The sequence below is a fragment of the Nematostella vectensis genome, chromosome 9 (assembly GCF_932526225.1).
Source record: "Nematostella vectensis chromosome 9, jaNemVect1.1, whole genome shotgun sequence".
NCBI classification, from domain to species: domain Eukaryota; kingdom Metazoa; phylum Cnidaria; class Anthozoa; order Actiniaria; family Edwardsiidae; genus Nematostella; species Nematostella vectensis.
In genome coordinates this window covers 4134179-4154217 of record NC_064042.1, presented here as the reverse complement: position 1 = coordinate 4154217, position 20039 = coordinate 4134179, and the positions used below count along the sequence as shown (strand labels likewise).

General features: G+C 39.6%; 1 protein-coding gene across 1 annotated transcript; it reads left to right on the top strand.

The window, feature by feature from the left end:
• The first annotated feature begins 9136 nt into the window (after positions 1 to 9136).
• LOC125572203 (hemicentin-1-like) lies at positions 9137 to 17463 on the top strand. The gene is made up of 15 exons (XM_048732368.1): positions 9137 to 9530; positions 10709 to 10963; positions 11291 to 11548; positions 13185 to 13439; positions 13757 to 14014; positions 14139 to 14381; positions 14727 to 14972; positions 15090 to 15187; positions 15472 to 15524; positions 15603 to 15745; positions 15926 to 16204; positions 16405 to 16518; positions 16597 to 16618; positions 16689 to 16725; positions 16825 to 17463. The coding sequence occupies exons 1-15, from the start codon at positions 9137 to 9139 to the stop codon at positions 17461 to 17463; spliced, it is 3294 nt and encodes a 1097-aa protein (XP_048588325.1).
• Positions 17464 to 20039: the final 2576 nt, after the last annotated feature.

The window sequence follows — 20039 nt, the reverse complement described above, 5'->3', positions numbered from 1 at the left end:
AAAATGGTACATTAAAACTTCAGTATTGCATCTTATCTAAAATTGTGTCTGACACTATATTCTATCTTTGAAATCCTGTTTCATCCATTACTTGTTCTTCGCAAGGACAAAGCTTGTCAGAATGTAGCTTTACAAATGTACATTAATGAAACTTTTATTAAGGAAAGGGTTTTTTTTAGGGCAAGATACTTAAACTTTATAACACTAGCAACAACCTTGTTCTTTTTCAATAATAGAATTCTGTTCACATAGCTTGAATAGCATAGACATGGCCTCTTTAGAGGCCTGTGGTGATGAAAGGGTTAAGATAATGGGAAAGGGGAAATGTCAAGAAATGTTCAATCAAATTATTTTCATTACTGTTATAATTTTTTCAACAAACCTTTCAAGTTGACTCAATTCCTTTTATATCTCCTCCCCCGTCGACTATTTTTTAGTCAATTGATATTCTTTCCTTCCTCTCTACCCCAAACATAGATCAATGAAAGGGTTTGGTTTGAAATTAGAAGTTAGCATTTTAGCACTGTCAGTGATGCCTTAGATGTTTTTTTTTAGGATTTGCTTCCAAAATCAATTTGTTTTTTCTTCATTGCATTCATTTTGGAGTAGGCCACCAACATTAAGGCCACTATATGGTAAATGGTGGGTGCACCAATATGTAATGCATGAAAGAAGATATATTTTTGGATTTCAATTTCCAGACATTTTTCTGAATAATTGTCACATCTGTTACCGTGTAACTGCATGTTACCAATCACACTGAACTGGAGAAATCCTCAAGGATTCCCGATGCTGTCTATCATGGTATCATCGCTATCATCACGCTGTAAAATATCCGAAACAATCAGGATAAACACGACCGTTCTAAACGAAACCCTCGAACTGCTTCTATTGCTACTCAGTATCACAAATATCTTCCGACGCTTTAACTTGGGATTGGCTGAATACTTGGTAGTAGTCTTTGGAATTCCATCCAAGGTATCCTATTGTGTAGACCCGAAACAACACGCCTTGCACTGTTTGAGGTTCATAGGGTGGTGTCACGCGGGACAATTATAACAGGGTGTCGGGGATACGCTAGTACTTGTCACGCGGGAAATTAACGCAAGGTGATGGGTTTCGCTATTTTTATAACTTTGTAATTTTAAACAATTTACCGCCAATTTGTGCCGGGAGTTAATAATGCGTTAATAGTGTGTTACCTCCGTAGTCAATAATAACCATGTAATTATTACGTAGGTCACGGCAGTCCAAGGGTAAGTCACTGGCACACCTACGTAGGAAGGTCGCCACCCATAGGCTAAAAACCTTATCCAAACGAAACTAAATGCTTTTCGGGGTGTCAGTGAAGGTTCTCCGTTTGGGCTCCCCGTCTTAGGGAGATACAAAGGGGGTTGATATGATACCTCAAATTATTATTCTTAAGATCATCTTAATATCTACTTGTAAATCGTCTTGTACACACCGTATAAAGCAGTTGTAACAGCGAAGAAGTCAAACTGGTACCCCCCCCCCCCCCAGCTAAGTGGTCATAGTTTATATGATAAAAGAATTCGTTACAAGTGGTTAGAGAACCCCAAAAAATAACTATTACACTGTTTTACTACTAACATAAACTATTTTGCGAATGGTATTTTACGATTTTTGTATTTCACACGCTTTTTGTTATCAATCCTAAACCCGGTTATTTGAAACATAATAATAAAATATTATAAACAAATTTCATTTATTTCGTTCGTGCTTAAATTCCCATATCGCTTCTTGCGTCCTTACCACTGCTCTTGTCTGTCCAGCCCCTCCCCTCTGTCTTCTCCTCTCTCCTCTACGTTCCTCCCCACTTTGCCTCTCAAGCAAACTACCTTGGTCCACCCAAACTCCATTGGTTCTTATCCCACGAACGTTCAGGGGAGTCGCGATAGCTAATTTTGACAATTTAGTGGATATAGTGGATGGCAAAAGGAGTTGCGTCGACCCCGGGGGAGACTCTAGAAACAGGGATACCACTTTGCGTTTGGTCAACAGCAATTCTTACCCATAATAGTTAGAACTTTGGGTGTGATCGAAGGACTTTTTTTGAGAATGAGCATAACACCTTTTGTTTTGACATTCTTTGTTCTATCTTTATTCTTGATTCTGTTGAAATATTTCATAAAGGCTAACCAATATCGTGTTGCATTTGTCATATACTGGTAAAAAAGACCGTTCTTGTCTTTATATCCTGTGCTCTTAGTCCTAAGAAGATACATATCCTTAGAAGATACAACAACTTTTTCAACTTACAAGAGAAATTTTCCTTACCGAGGATAAAAACAAAACAAAATTCAACCCCTGTTGCCAATATTTATTGTTATTGTCTGCATCTTACATCTCATGTGTTTATTATTACTTTTTCAAATATTTGTGGAAATTAGTCAGATTATAAATGTCTTGATGAAAAGATTGTTTTGAAAGAAATGTTACTCTTTTATGAACCAGGGACTACCTGAGGGCCAAGATGAATGCTAAAGACTGGAAGACATAAGAATTGAAAATCATGTCTTGAAAGACATGTCTGAAAGACAGTAGGGAGTTTTTATTCACTAGTCATTTTATACCCCCACACACATGGTCCCAGGAAAGGGTGGGGGATTAGACTTTAATAAAAGCCTGTTTCCAAGTTAAGAGTCAAAAACAGTCAATACCAACACCCCTCTTGATATATTCTGGTTAAAAAGTAATCTAAAACCCTACATTAACCCCTGACTTCCCCAGGACCATAAGGGAGGGGGCTCAAATGACTAGGGCATTACTATGTGATTCAGCAGTACACACTCAATAGGTTTTTTTTAGAACAGATACTTATATTATATAAAACTAAAAACATAATTTTGCTTTTTAAATAATAAATCTGTAACGAAAACAGTTTTCTATTCACCTAAAGATAATGGGAAAGGGGATATTTTAGGAAAGTACTGAATATAATTATCTCATTATTGTTATTATATTTTCTTTTGAAACATTTAAAGAAGAGTCATATTTCTTCCTTTCCTTCTCCATGTTGACTATTTTTATGCAATTGATGCTCTTTGCTATTTCCCCTCTACACCAAAAATAAATTAATAAGCAGATTTGATTTTTAAATTAGAAATTTTCATTTAGTACTTTCACTTATATCTTTTTTTTAGGATTTCCTTTCCTTTTCCATTACATTTATTTTAAAGGTTTAGATTTATTTCATTGGAATGGTTGGATCCAGGGTTTCTAAAAACACCAAAATATAATGCATTACTGGATGTATATTTGTAGATATTAATTCCCATGGGGATGGAAAATCACCACTTAAAATGGTACATTAAAACTTCAGTATTGCATCTTATCTAAAATTGTGTCTGACACTATATTCTATCTTTGAAATCCTGTTTCATCCATTACTTGTTCTTCGCAAGGACAAAGCTTGTCAGAATGTAGCTTTACAAATGTACATTAATGAAACTTTTATTAAGGAAAGGGTTTTTTTTAGGGCAAGATACTTAAACTTTATAACACTAGCAACAACCTTGTTCTTTTTCAATAATAGAATTCTGTTCACATAGCTTGAATAGCATAGACATGGCCTCTTTAGAGGCCTGTGGTGATGAAAGGGTTAAGATAATGGGAAAGGGGAAATGTTAAGAAATGTTCAATCAAATTATTTTCATTACTGTTATAATTTTTTCAACAAACCTTTCAAGTTGACTCAATTCCTTTTATATCTCCTCCCCCGTCGACTATTTTTTAGTCAATTGATATTCTTTCCTTCCTCTCTACCCCAAACATAGATCAATGAAAGGGTTTGGTTTGAAATTAGAAGTTAGCATTTTAGCACTGTCAGTGATGCCTTAGATGTTTTTTTTTAGGATTTGCTTCCAAAATCAATTTGTTTTTTCTTCATTGCATTCATTTTGGAGTAGGCCACCAACATTAAGGCCACTATATGGTAAATGGTGGGTGCACCAATATGTAATGCATGAAAGAAGATATATTTTTGGATTTCAATTTCCAGACATTTTTCTGAATATTCGGTCCAATGAAGGAGAGAATCGCCACTAAATCAATACATAAAAATTACAGTATGGCATCTAAACAATCTAAATATATTATTTCAAATCTGTGGAATGCTGTTACATCCACGACCTATTCTGCACAAGGGCAAAACTTGTCGGAGTATTGTTTTGATTAAAAAAAATTATTTATAAACTTCTATGATGGGACACAAGAATTTACCATTAGACTCTTGACAACTTTGACAGCTATATTCACACCAGGAATTGTGTTTGTTAACTTTGATGTACTGCATAATTTAAATTATTGAATAAGGCCTGGATCCATTTGGTTGGTACAATAAATAAATCTCAGTAAAGAGCAGGATTCTAGATCCCCCCAAAATACCTCAATCAGTCAACACAAAAGGTGTTCAATGCTGGCTCCGCTTTTAGGCAGTGCCTAAATCTATATATTAACTCTAACAGATAGCAGAATCGGAAAAATTCCTATGTCGTTTGTTTTAAAGATGGGGTTTGAGTGGGGGGCGTTCATTAAAAAGGGGCGTTGATTTAAAAATAACCGTTAAACATATCTTAAGGAATAGCATTTGCTTGAAAATTTTATACCATAAGAGATAGCAGAAGTGAAAAAATCCTCAAACACCCCCTAAGGAATTACAGTTTATACACTGCGATTCATATATAATTTTATACACTAAGGATAGCGATTGCTCGACATTATATACCCAAAAAGATAGGAAGATGATTTCCCCCGTCTTCTTTTTTGGAGAATTCCCCTCCAATTAGGAATTTGGCTATAAAATTCGTACAATCTCTCAAGAACGTACAGCATATACAATGGCACTGACATATACATATGCCCGTCATCTTCAAGAATGGCAAACATACACTTATACTGATGACAAGGATCCTACTTTAACTGATAATTGTATACGGTATTTAAGCATGCTGGGCTGGCTCTTTTTAGCCTAAACAACTCATAAGGGCATTCAACTTTTCAAGCATCCATATTTCTAAAGGATATGTAAAATTTATGCAAAACACTTAGCTGTAGTTTTTACTTCCTATTGATCCCCCAAGAGTCTTTAGAAAAATATCTACTTCGATGGGTTCAATTAATCTGGTATTCCTTGTTGGTGCCTTGGTTTGCCAGATTATAACTTCAACAGGTAAATCAAACTCCATTTGCACATCGGCTTTTTGTCATGTGTCAGATATGCAGTCATTAGGATTCCGTACATGCCCTTTCTTCATGTCGTCAGAAGCTAACAGTGGCACTTGGTGGTACAACACACATCAAAGCAACGACCCCACAGTCCATTGGCTTCTTTATACTATAATTATTTGGAAGATTCATTCATGTAACACGTTCACATTTTCTCATCCTCCAGATGCGCATCATCCGCTACTACTTGGCAATGGCAGTAAAGCACGTCCGTCTGCTTCAACAATGGCGAGAACGCCACACTGTCGTGGAGAGTGACACTGAACTCGGGGGACGAAGTTGGAGCCGTGTCTATCTGGCAGCAGCAGGGTGGAACATTGAGTCGGATGTATACTATAACTTCGGGAAAGGGCTCAGCTTCCAGTGATTGAGTAATGTCGTTAACATTGTGGGGTTCATCTCCTGTGTATGATATAGTGTTTACACTGAAGGATAACAACAGCGAGGATGGATTCGGAGCCAAACAAATACAGTGTTGCGTGTACTAAAAATCGAGAAATTCCGAATTTACGATTTTGCCTATAAAATCGCCGATTTGGGGGCACTTTTCACCTTTCGTAAAAAATCGCAAAATATTCTTTAAATATACGCGGAATTAAAAATAGCGATACAGATCCTTAAAAAGGAGTTGACAAGGTATAAATCGAGTGGTTTCTTTACTTTTTCCGGCAAAAAAGTATATTTTATTGCTGTCTAAACATGTCAATAAAAAATGTCGACTAGGACATAGTCTAAATTAGGGGCTTATAAATCCGATGGTACATGAATTTTGCACTTTGAGCAAAGATTGGTGTTTTTTATTTCGATTCAGCAAATAAAAAAATGGAGGAATCAAATTCCTGAATTATAATGAAGCCGAACGCAACCCCATGTCGAGCTCAAATAACACCCGATTTTCTTGACAGCCGTCTTTATTAGGTACACATACCTGTTTGTACAGGAGACAAATCACAGAAAATAAACTCTACCCTTGCTTTATACTATTCTCAGATGCTGTGTGATTGTCTTGGTTCATCCTTGGAAGTTACTGGAAGTCAATAAAGATATTACAATGAAAAATATTTGCTATTTTGTACAGACTTCAGTTCAGAACGCCTGCCGGAATGGGGGTGTACTCATATATGCGAATTTTGCAGTTAACTTCTTCTATAGAGAATGGTACATTTTTGCGATTATGTTTCTCGGAATAAAAAAGATTATTGCAAAATATAGAATCGTGCTATATACCGAGGTTTATTTTGCAATTATGTTTATGACATAATTGCGAAATTGAAGGTTCATCTATTTACCTAGGTCGGGTTTTGCAATTATGTTATTGACATTACTGCGAAATGGAAGGTTTACCTACATACCTAGGTCGCGTTTTGCAATTATGTTATTGACATAACTGCGAAATCGATGGTTTACCTATATACCTAGGTTGGGTTTTGCAATTATGTTTTTGACATAAATTTTGCGCTACCCATTATCTAGCGCACCTGCATAAATTATTTTAGCGGTGTGATAGAAATGCTCGTATTTTAGAGCGCACACAGCTTGGTATAGCATTATTTTATGATAGATAGAAACATTTTTAGATGGACAACTCTATGAATGGTATTTATTTTGGTTTAGAATATGAAATCCGAATTTTGCGCTCAGATCAATTGTCCTGACATGTTGACTCATTGACGGCTGATTGATAACTGATTGTTCTTGAGCCCGGGGGTGGGAGGAGCTTTCCCTTTTATAGCGGAACCTCGTGTTTAAGAAGGAGGGGGCTTACTTAATTATGGAATTTGTAGAGGAGGGAGGGGTATTAAAGAAGGGGTGTATTCAAGATGGGAGGCTTATTTAAACCTTTTTTTGTACACATGATGCAGTAGTACAATCATCTCTTTTTCAATTAAAACATGAACAAAACCTGATATAAAAAGGCATATGCACAATTACCGCTTAAGACTGAAAAAACTAAGCATTTAAGACCATCTTTTGCCAAGTATTTTTGTTGCAGAAAATTTAGAGTGAGTAAAGGGGGGCCTATCAGAGAGGCAGGCTTATTAAAAACTCTAGGAGGGGCTTATCAAAGCATGTACAGTAGTCTGCTGCACATACCTTTGATGCTTTTTGCTCTTGCTTCCCAGTCTTAAATAACATCGCACTGATTAAAATAAAATTTATTAGACTGATTAAGTTTTATTTGGACCGTTTTATCAAAATGATATTCGGCCACATTTTTTAAGCAACTGGTAAATTGTCTGGATATATGCCATATTTGGATTAAAAAATCTCAAAAGAATTTGAAAAAGAAAGCACTTGATAATTATGTTCTTATGTGCTCTACTAAATGTGCTATCCTTGTTGAGAAAAAGCCACACCCATTTTACTATCTTTTATGGGTAAATGTTTTCGGGCTGAGCACGCGAGAGATTTTTATTTGTGAGTCCTCCCCTCACCCCCCCCCCCCCACCCCCCTCACCGTCACCCACCGGGAAAATATAGCAAGAGAAGTTGACTGAATTTCCTGAAGGAGTTAGCTTGAACCCCTGCAAAAAATGTATTTCCTTCTTGAGTTTTTACCGCTCTCCCCTGCACTTTTGAAATAGTACAAGGGATGGTAAAATATTTATTTCTAGACTAATTGCTTTTTTGGTCTCAGATGATAAAACTCCAGGGTGATAATGAACCCTGTCCTCCCATAGGAAAAATAAAATGCTTTATGCAAATACCACGCCCCCCCCCCCCATCCCCCCCCCGTGACTGTTATTCATATAAAAAGGTACCCATAAGCTTAAAAAACCGGAAGATCGCTTTAAAATGATTACATTTAGATAAATTCTCCAGGTAAAATGACACAAGTTTGATATTTCTCTACTGAAAAATTCCTATCCCCGGGATAAGCAAGTTACCAGTTCGTCCGAAGGATCATTGCGACCACTGCAAAATCTACTAGTTGTAGTAGTCTCGTATGCCTCGATTTTTGCCTTGCCCGTACGAGCGTACGACCGTTTGAGACTTGACTATAATGTAAATATGCTGATTACTTTAGTCTAATGACCATCTTTCTGAACCGTGTGAACGAGTGCTGACCTAACATAACATGCCATTGTAACTCATTTATAACCTGAAGAAGGCAGGTATTGGCCTGCCGAAATATCGTTCTAAAAACATAAATCTGCGTTGTTGTCGCAAATTTCAGGATGTTCCACCAAAGGGATTTTTGGGGACTTTTAGTATGTTAACTAGGTTGTATCACTTGTTCAAAATCCGTTGAGAGAAATTCTATTGCAATAAGTTCCACCTGAAACCACATATTGACTGGACTAAATTGGCCAAATCTCGTTTCACTTTACCACCATCTGCAAAAGCGCTCCCGCACACTTGTCTTGTATCTTCTATACCCTCGTTTGGATGGCTCAAATTAGCCTAAACAACTTAAGTGGGCATTCAAGCAACCCCTCCTCCATAGGGTCGGAATTATGCCAAAAATTATGCTGCAGCATTTGTAGACTTTCTCAAAGTCGTTAAAAAAATTAGGTTAGGAGCCAGTCGATCGCTGATTTAATCTCGCTTCGCTCGATTACTGACTTTGATGTCGACTTGGAGCAAGTCTACAGTATTTGCTTCCTGTTAAGCCTCAGAGGGTTTAGAAAGATGGGTTCAATTGCATTCCTTGCTTGTGCCTTGGTTTGCCTGTTTATAGCTTCAACAGGTAAATTAAACCCCAATCGCGAATAGGCTTGCCATCTGTCAGAAATATAATTATTAGGATTACGTGTCGATGGTCTTTCTTCATATCGTCAGCGATTACAGCGGTACATGGCAGTACATACAACACATATCAAAGGAAACCCAACAGTCCATTGGCTTCTTTATACTATCTATTTGGATAGATCTTCATTAATGTAATATGTCCACCTATCCAACAGACGCGTCATCTGCTAATTGGCAGTGGCAGTACAACACGTCCGTCTGCTTCAACGATGGCGAGAACGCCACACTGACATGGAAAGTGACTCTGAACTCTGGGGAAGAGATTGGAGCTGTGTCTATCTTGCAACAGGCTGTAGCTGGTGGATCATCGGTCGAGATGTATTCTACGACTTCAGGAAAAGACTCAGCGTTCAGTGATCGAGTAATGTCGGCATCGTACTCGGGTTCATCACCTGTGTATAATGTGGTGTTTACACTGAAGGTTAACAACAGCGAGGATGAATTCGGCACCTACGAAATACGATGTAATGTAAACTCAAAGAACTACCTCGTTGGGCAGCCTCCATCAGACACTCTACTCAAAGTGCAGGGTAAGATAAGTGCATTGATTCAGATCGATGTTACAAGTAACAGGGGTATACTAGCATAAAGCAAAAGCATTTTTAAATGTAACAAATTTGGCTATGACTATGAGTAACTAGAGTACAAAAGAGCCTTTAAAAAGCTCGTCATGCAATTCCTTACATGAATGCCTCTGCCAACGTTACGGATGGCCGCGGTATTTTATATTCGTGTGAAAACAGAGACAAAAAAGAAAAAAAAGGATTCGCTCCTTTGGAGATTTGCTGATGTGCTGATTGCCTGTATAACAATTTACTTTGTCCCATCATTTAAAGTAATTTTCGTAAACACTAGCTACTCAAAAGAATTTGCAAAACCATGAATTGTCCTTCCATAATTCATACATATATGTTTTTCAAGTAGACCAAGTATGCTAATTTACAGTGTATCGAATTTGCTTGCGTCACGCAAGTAGTTCAACAAAACTGTGGTGTTTTATAACTTAAACACGAGGTTCCGCTATAAAAGGGAAAGCTCCTCCCATCCCCGAGCTCAAATTTGCAATTATAATCAGAACACTGCCACGCTAGCGGTCACAAATTATTAGTCTCCTGTAAAATATTGCTTATATATGAGCCTAAGTCGGCTTGAATAAAACTATTTTTGCACAGGTAACAGGACAGCTGTGTTAAGAGGTTGATGAATTAGTTATTTGCTGTCCACTTACGTTTTCGGTGCAAAATTTTAAATTTTGCGCTATCCATAATCTACGCACCTGCATAAATTATTCTCGCGCTCTGATGAAAATGCTTGTATTTTTAAGCGCACACAGCTTGGTATAGCATTATTTTACGATAGATAAAAACATTTTTAGATAGACAACTCTAGGAATGATATTTATTTTTGTTTAGAATATGAAATTCGAATATAGCGCTCAGATCAATTGTCCTGGTATGTTGACTGATTGACGGCTGATTGATAACTGATTGTTCTTGAGCCCGGGGGTGGGAGGAGCTTTCCCTTTTATAGCGGAACCTCGTGTTTAATCTCTTGTGATTTACTGATTGGAGCTCTTTTGCAAAGGGTGAAAAGGGGGCAGTGGTCAGTGAAAATAAAATAATAATAAGCAATTCGTCTATGTTCCGATCTGTTGAATACAATTTGCTTCGACAATGGGAATATATTATTTTTATGCGTTATTTTTTAGTTCCACCCAGCAGTGTTGTCATTTTCCCACCGAGTCCTACCGTGACCGAGCGTGACCAAGTGAACCTGACGTGTTCAGCTGATGGTACTCCTCCACCGACCTTCACATGGATCGGCCCTCAGGGGCGCACCGTAGCACACAGACCGTCCTACACCATTCCCATGGTGCACCGCGACATGTCAGGGGTCTACACGTGCGTGGCTACTGACGGATGTGGGCGGAATCACACCATGGATGCGACACTCGCTGTGAGATGTAAGTATAATGCTATTACATTTATTGGTACACGGAAGTTCTCCCTATGTTGATCAGTAATACATTATTCACAAGACAATACCTAATTCCGCCGAATGTTAACGTGTTAAGAGAATAGCGGCTATTGGAGTTTTTAAAATTAAAAAAAAAAGTTGTGGATTGAGGACGTGTTTTTAAAAATTTGTTTTGAGGATAAACTTGATCCACATAATGTCCTTTAGATAACAGGCTAAAGGAAAAATGTCATCGTTTGTCTTTTCTTTTCGCATTCCTGTACTCTTCATCAGATTGAAGGTTTTGCCTCATCACGTTAATATTGCTTTGTAGATAAACCAGAAAACACCAAATTAATACCAAATGAGCATATCGGCTGTGTCAGGGATGTTGTCTCGTTAAATTGCTCAGCGTTGGCTAACCCAAACAACATCAATTACACTCTGTATCGCAATGATACGGCACTTGCCTCAAATATGAACGGAAAATTTGTCATTAGTCTTAACGCTTCTGGCTTGAGTATCTTCAAGTGTGTTCCCAGTAACGAGGTGGGAGATGGAGAAAACAAGAGCGGCTTGTTCGCTGTCAAAGGTATTTTCTATCGTGAATCTTTATAATATGACATCTTTTCTACCTTTGCATCCTCGGAAACCCAGGGGTTTTTCCTCTAACGTTTCACTCGCGAGAAAAATAACCCCTGGGGAACAGTGAGGAACGAACTTGGCAAAAAAGCCGTCACGGCGCCTGGGTCCCTTGGGGATTAAACATGTCTTTCTTGGAGGCAAATCACTGTGGGGAATCTTAAGCGTTTAGATATATTTTGCCATTTCGCCAGCTCGATCTTTCGTAATTTACGAAAGAAAAATTGGTTATCCTTCTCTAGTCGCAAATGTAAGGTAATCGGGAATTATTGCCGCGTTTGCGGGGAAACAGTCTCAGATAAAAAAAAATGCACAAGCTATTCGGATCGCATTTGCTTGGAGAACAACTCTCCTCGATTACTGAAAGAAATGTATCACAAAAGATGGTTTTACGGACTTTAATTGCACATTTTCCAAGCCAAGGATCCACTAAGCTTAAACTTTGGTGCCAAGTAAAAGAATTCACCGCTTCAATGCCGAATGACTCGGGACTTCCACCGAGCACGATCCTCACTATTCCCTTGACTAGAATGTCGGCCGTTGTCGCATTGACGACTCCTCGAAGTTTGAATTTCCGAGCAGTGCCTCGTTCCTAGAGCCCCTCGGTCAGAAAGCGCACAGGACCTGTTGGCACAGATGGTGAATTCGACAGTCGGCGGTAAAAAGTGGAAAAAATATAGTGAAATTCGCAAATCGGTGACATGAGACTCGGTTCAATTGAAAGCTAAGGTATGTTTTCAAAGTGTTTTGGCGCTGGATTGGCGGCCCGTCGACTTTTGCGAGTTTTATCGGGCCTCGAAGTAGTTGTGTGGTGGCCGTTAGCTGATGGAGTCCCCAGCCTTTCCTATTTTTATACATAGTAAGAAAAACAATTCGGGGCGGGCTTCAAACTCGCTCTACTGACATTCGATCGGCAAAATTGAAATAAAGAAGACTCAAACACAATATTACATTGTCTAAATTTGTATTTTTCACGATAAAGAATTTTTTTCGCTAACAAATAAATTCCCCCATACATTATTTATAAACCACTGACAGTAGCCTTGGGCTGCCTGTGGAAATATCAAACTCTTTCCAAACCCTGTAGGTAGTCGAGCAAAAACATCCTGTCGTTTGTAAAACCCCTTTAGGACCAAAAGCTGTTCTGGCTTCAAAGAAGACGCTCTAAACGTGTTTTTTACCGCTGAAATGATGTCGGGAATGAGCCCTTCGAATATATAAGAAGTTATTCACGCTTGAAGCCATATTTGATCTCTAGCCAACACATACCAACTATGTAAATATTTGGTGCATTGTTGGGGAAGCGCGCCTGTGATTGGGCGACCTCGGGAGGTCGACCAATCACAGCTCACCATAGGCCTCGATTTTTTTGTCAAGTTCGTTCCTTTCTGTTCCCCAGGGGTTATTTTTCTCTCGAGTGAAACGTTAGAGGATGCTACCTTTGCAACAAAATAGCTTTTTCTATACCCCAAATAAAAGCAACACTGACACTATACGCTGTCATCAATAGAATGTACCAGAATAATCCTCGCATACATGCAAAACGTGTCTTTCTTTTTGCGGAAACAACTTTTTGTTTACCTCAGATCCGCCACGAATAACAAGCTTTACCTCGCCACAAATCGAAGTCGAAGGATCCGATGTAACAATGCGATGCATCGCATCTGGTACAGCGCCGTTAAGAGTTGCGATTTTCCACCCAAACGGCTCTGTGCTGACCAACACTGGGAGCTACACGTTCAGTCCTATCAGGAGAAGAGATGGGGGAACCTACACATGCACCGTGAACAACGGCAACGAGTGTCCAGCTTATACAAGAACAACGAGTATCACTGTTATCTGTGAGTTGCAAAAGAAACATAGCAAGCAGCATACTTGATTCAATTTATTAACCAAAAATAGTTTGTCAAAGGTTCAGATTTGATTTTGTCATGGTCTTTATGCCCTCTTCCTTGTTTGTTGCCAGTACATTTACTTTATTTATTTTTACCTTATTTATAACTTTTCTTTACCTTATTTATTCATAAGGACGGGATGGGGTGTTTGGGGGGAGTGGAGAGGCGTTTCACAGGAGGGTGGAATTAAAAGGCTATAGTTAAGGGAAATAGCCTAATATTATTATGCTCAAAACCCGAGGTTTGTTTTTTGCCTGTTTCAGATAAACCAGAGAAAACAAGCCTAACACGTCTGGAAAGCTCTTACTGTCTGGGGACCAGCGTTTATTTTAACTGCACAGCGAGGGGTGAACCAGATGACGTCCACTACTCGCTTTTCGTCAACAAGACCCTTTTGATAGAGAAGTCAAATGGGGTATTCAACTTGACGTTAAACACTTTAGGAACGCATGAATACACTTGTGTGCCGAATAACACAGCAGGAATTGGTCAGAAGAACACATTCAGTATTGATATGCAAGGTACGGAATCCAAGGCTTATTTTTGAGTGTTTATTGAAAATGTATCGACTATTGTTTGCTATATCTAGTATTTACTAATGCTAAAACATACTTATTAATTTATACACTTATTTTACCTTTTTAGAAAAAATAGAGTTCGTCAATATTTCAGCTCCAATGGTAAAAAGAGGAGTTCCCTTTACCTTGGAGTGTACAACTAATGTGGTTAGACCTGTCAGCATCACTTGGTACAAGAACAGCGAATGGTTTAGCAGCAATAGAAGTCTTATATTTAGCGGGTCGTTGAATGATACCGGTTCTTACAGCTGCCTCGCGGAAAGTGCCTGCAACACCAAGCAAAGCGAAAGAGTCAATATTACGGTTACATGTTAGTATTATATTAATTGTAGATTCTTATTTCCCTTTGCATGTCAACCATAACCTGCTTTCAGATTTATTAGTGCTTTTTAAAGGGGTTAAAAAGGCCATAAGACGCCATTTCCATGCTGCTAGAAGGGGCCCCTGGTCCCTCCCTCTTACTAACGCCTTTAAAGATAACTTTTTTTTTGTTTTTCATTGCAATAGTACACAAAACGTAGATAAACCTGAAAGCGACAATTAGTGAAGGCAACAGATTAAAAAGTCGTAAATAGACCGTGTCAGTTCGTTCACTGTCTGCAGAGACCCTCTCTTTCTGCATGCTGCATCTCTCTCCCTTTCTTTTAATACCTAGATGCCAACATGGAGAGGTATTCCCTCAAATGTATAACGTCACCGGCTGTCAGTATCACCATTGAAACTAACAAGACCCCTCCTCCAGACATCGTTTGCATGAATGACGGCAAAAGCATACAATCAAAAATTACCAGTACAACAGAAACTAAAGTCACCTACGAAGTGAAATTGGCAAGTCTAGACGAAATAGAGGTGGAATGCAACGCGGAAGGTTTTCCTGGATCTCAGCACAAGTTCACCGTCGGTAAGAAGGGGCGGTGGGGGGAGGGGAGGGGGTGAGGAAGAACAAGTACCCTAAACATCGTATATTTATCGTAACATATATTATCAATATTCTTGAAAACAATATTTTTCGTTGCAGTTCCAGCAGGCTCTGAGCACACAAGTAATGGAAGTTTTAGGATAACGAATGTCCAGTACCCTCCAAGCAAACAAGTGAAAAGCAACATTGAAAATTTGGTAAATTATTTTTCATCATACAGTTGAGAAACATTCGCGCGCATACAAGGTCCTTGCAGGTCTTGGATTATTTGGGGAGGAGGTATAGTTAATTTTCTTATGATTTGGATATAAGGGGCGTTGATACAGCCACGCCCTTAATGGTCAATTTCTTATGTTTATTAACATCTTGTGTGTGTGTGTGTGTGTGTGTGTGGGGGGGTGGTTGGCGGGAGGCTGTGTCCTCTTTTGCAGTGTAATGTTATAAGCTTCAACATAATCCATGACGCTTTTCTCTCTTGAAGGTCAGGGAGAGCATTGATACCACGTGTCTGAAAGAAATCTTCTTGGGTTACGGGTAAGAATCAACAACAGCGACCAGTCCATGACACAAATTGTAAATCCTACACTTCTTGGTTATTCTAAAATCTTTCAGGTCAGGGAGTGTACTCGTATATGTATCTCTGGTTCTTACGGCAAACATCGCGGATCCCTTTGTACTACTCAAACATGCGCTCGTAGAAAATGCGCCGAGATACGGGATTGCAATAGAGCCAGCAAGCGTCAAAATACAACTACGTAAGAGAAAAACGATTATCATTACAATAATTATGACATTTAGCTAGTCTAAAAGGTTTTATCGTGTTCAATAGAGGTGGAAACTTGACACGTCACAGCATATTACTATCCCACATCTAAACATCATCATAATCACCAAATAAAACGTCCTCAGATGACAAATAATTTTATCTTCCATAGCGGAGTCCTTACCACAGCTAAGTGACGTCATGCCGGCATCCAGCAGCCTCAAAGTCACGTGGTCAAACGCAACTCGTAATGCGCAGTGTACGATGCGCGCTAGACCTCTAGCTGGAGCGTCACGTGACTGGGTGACGTCATCAGGTGTCAGTAGTCCAGCCTCGCTATCGTGCGTGTTGGATGATCTTGAGCCTGACACTCTGTACGAGGTGGAGGTCACCGTGTCGGTGCGGGGAGACACGAGGCGTGACACGGTCTACATCAGGACCACACCCACAGGTACGTGTGCTAGTCGCATGACCATCAGTACCAACACCACAGATAAGCGTGCTAGTCATGTGATCATCAGTACCACCCTTACAGGTGCATATGCTAGTCAATTGACCATCATGATCTATAGGAGAGCTATAGGTGTGATAATAGGTACAGGTACATGTTCTGGTGTAGTCGTAACATCGACGTTCTTTCTTTTGATCCAGCTGTCGAGGTAAATGATCAGAATTCAACCATTGTTAGTCTCGCTGTGCTGGTCGCCATCTTGTTCTTGGTCATCTTTGGTCTGATTGTCTACATCGCGGTGCTGAAGAGGGCAGGTAAGTCGGTTAGATCTGTTAAACTTCTGTTACGATAACTTAAAAGATTTACTTTAAAGATGCTGCTTTTTTTCACAGGTCTAACAGCAAAGAGAGAAAGGTATAAAAACTTCGTTAAATAACAGCGCTTTATACTCTTGATCTTGAATTCCAGTACCTTTCTCCCACAGATCTGAAGCTGATAACCCAGGCTACTATGGATTCCAGGTAATACTTTTCCTAAAAAAATATACTGTGTTATGTCCAAGTAGTGAGCTTTTTAAAAGTGAAAAAACACTTTAAACATAATTTATGCTTGTTCTTAAGAATGTGGCGATGCAAGAAAACGCCAACCAAGACCAACATGTAATGCCAGGGATGGGAGACTATGAGTTCGCCCCATTGGAAAATAGGGGACAAAACCCTGACCCCATTCCACAATACGAATCAGTGAATAATGCACAAACACAACCACCCAACCGTAGAAACGTCACGCAATACGAGGATGTAACGCAAAGGAGCAATGTCCCTCAATACGAGGATGTAACGCAAGAGGGCAATGTCACCCAGTATGAAGCTATGAATAGACATGCATCACGTGATCAGCATGTGCCAGCCAATCGCCAGTACGATAGCGTCGATAGCACGAGAATGAGTAGACAGAATCCCCTCGCGAGGAGAGCAAGGAACGGCACAGGTGATAAAGGCGAGCCAGGTTACGAGAACACAAGAAAACGAGGTTTACCACATGAAGTGTACCAAACTTTACAGGCGACGGCACAACACAGCGAGAATGCGCAGTACGCCCCACTGCATCCTGGGACACGCATTGCGGCCAGGCCTGGTGGTAGGGACGAGAGGGGAGTAGCTACAGACATAAGAGGGAGTGAGTACCAGGAGTTGAACAGAGCTAAAACCACAGATCCATGTTATCAGCAGGTAGGCAGTAGAGTCACTAGCGCATAAGATGCTCATATCGCGGATCCATGTGATCAAAGGGTAGGCAGTAGAGTTATTAGCGCGTGAAATCGAGTATCCATGTGATCAAAGGGTAGGCAGTAAAGTTATTAGCGCGTGAAATGCTCATATCGCGGATCCGTGTGATCAAAGGGTAGGCAGTAGAGTTATTAGCGCATAAGATGATCATATCGCGGATCCGTGTGATCAAAGGGTAGGCAGTAGAGTTATTAGCGCGTGAAATGCTCATATCGCGGATCCATGTTATCAGCGGGTAGGCAGTAGAGTTACTAGTGCGTAGGATGCTCATATCGCGGATCTGTGTGATCAACGGGTGGGCTCTATAAATACCACTAGCGCGTAAGATAGTCCCGCAGATCCTTGTAATCACTTACAAAGATGGATATATCAACAATATCCCTCGCTATTATCACGCGGTAAAGTATACCAGGAACAATCAAGAAATATGTTTTTAATGCCGTTTCAGTAGAAACCCCCGAATTCTATAGACTCTTCTTATTGCTGCTAAGTTATCTTTGGAAACGCAATCAAGGTATCCTATCGAGCGTCAACCAGGACCAATCAGGATTCAGTTAACAGAGACTAAACCTCAGTTGGCGTCCTAGTATAACCACGGCAATAAGCTTACATGGGCTAGCTTCCTAGTAACCGCTTACATTATATATTTTGAGAATTATATTTGACGTTATTTGCACCCCGCACGGCACGCTTATTGTTGTAATCAATTCTTAACCCGGTTACTTGAAACATAATTGATAACTTACAATAAAATCACTTTTCTTCGTCATTCCCACATTAATTCGTGCGTCCTTACCACTACTCTAATCATTAGAACCCATTTTCCCCTCCCTGTCTTCATCTCCCTCCTCGAAGTTCTTTCTAATTTGCCTTTCGCCCAATCTTTATTGGTGCCCTGGTCACCAAAAGTAGCTATGCAGCCCTCATACTCCTGTCGCGTTAGATTCTCACACGATTGTAAAGACCTTCTGAGGCGGTACTTTAGCTAATGCTTATAATTCGCTGGACACACCAAGATGCCAAAAGGATTAGCGTCAACCATAAACGTCCTTATTATTTCAGTGACTACAAAACCCCCGTCTAAACTATTTTTTGCATAACTAAGAGATTCCCCTCCCCCATCTGTTGATCTGGTGAGTGGTGCGGCAAAGTCCTTCTGGTCCAATCAGGGCACACAATGATTCGCGAGGTGGAGCATCCTCGATGTGAAGGTAACCCTCCGGAATGAGCCCCGGAATGACTTCGTTAAATTCCTGCGAATGAGGGAGGTTAAATTAATGGTAAATCTTGCATTTCCATTGCAGTCCTTGCCGAGCAAGAAGAGCTGATACCTTGTTAAGGTAAACGTTTGGTGAAATCTCCAGATGGAGGTTGTCTATATCTAATGTCTTGTGCAGTAAAAAGATTTGTGACTAGTGACGGCCTCTTAAGAGCTTGAAGGTCTTGGGACAGGACGGTACATAACACATTTATACATGCATACATACATACATAGAATACATTGAAAGTGCCTTAGTACTCTTTTTCTGGTGATTTTAAAATTTTCACTATCTTGTAACCCCGGGAGAGGCCGGAGGTGTTTGTCCCGCGCTACACACGTTTTACAATTCATGGAACACCGTGTTCCTTTCTGTTTTGTTGTTTGTTTGTTTATTATTAGTTTACACAGAACAAGAGTGACAGAAATATTAGTAGTAAGGAATTAACTTATATAACAAATAAAGTTTACTGCGTAAAGACACAAAAGAAACTATGGGACTCCTGCTTACACGTAAAATTAAAAGTCAATCTATTTACACGGCCTAGACTCGGTCCACCGGACAGGGGCGTAGCCAGGGGGTGGCCTAGGGCCCCCCTTTTAGCAGCCAAAAATACAGTAAATGTGTGAGACATTATCTAAAATACAGGAGAAAATTCCTTAAAAGTCCCTTTTGGGCCCCCTCCTGTTAAAAATCCTGCCTACGCGGCTGCCGGAGTTGTTTAACTCGCCTTGGCTACTTTTTCAGGTCATTCATTGTAAAGCAACTTTGAGTAGGTTTGTGCAGTTTTTAACTCAATGAAGCAGAGTACTATACTAAAGACTGGATTCACTTAGCTAAGAAAAGTAGATGGTAGATAGTGTTACCCGCTTTCGTCTCCAACTGAGGAGCGTGCAGGAAGCACCTTAGGTCTCAACCTCTATCCATCTCCTCTAACTACGTAAGTAAAAATAAGCTGTTTGATATTTAATTCAACCATCACACACAGAAAGTTATTTTGTTTTCTATTTCACATTCTATTCTATTTTTATATAATTTAATATAATGTATTTATTTGATTGCTCAAATTTGTCGGAAATTTGCATGAGATAATGATGGGACCGAGTTGAGTGTTTAGCATTATCTTGAGATGCACAAATAAGAAAAGCTTGGTACGAAGTATAGTTTATGGAGATACAACGGACGACGTACGATTTAGTCAGAAACGATACGGCAGATAGAATACACTAAAGGGCGAGCAGAAGGGACAGTTGGCAAAACGCGAAAAAAAAAAAAATCACAGTTGAC

Coding starts and splice junctions, on each gene's coding strand:
- LOC125572203 (XM_048732368.1), top strand. CDS start 9,137: ATGTCCACCTATCCAACAGACGCGTCATCTGCTAATTGGCAGTGGCAG. Junction 10,964..11,290: donor TGCGACACTCGCTGTGAGAT/GTAAGTATAATG, acceptor ATTGCTTTGTAG/ATAAACCAGAAAACACCAAA. Junction 16,619..16,688: donor CTAACAGCAAAGAGAGAAAG/GTATAAAAACTT, acceptor TTTCTCCCACAG/ATCTGAAGCTGATAACCCAG.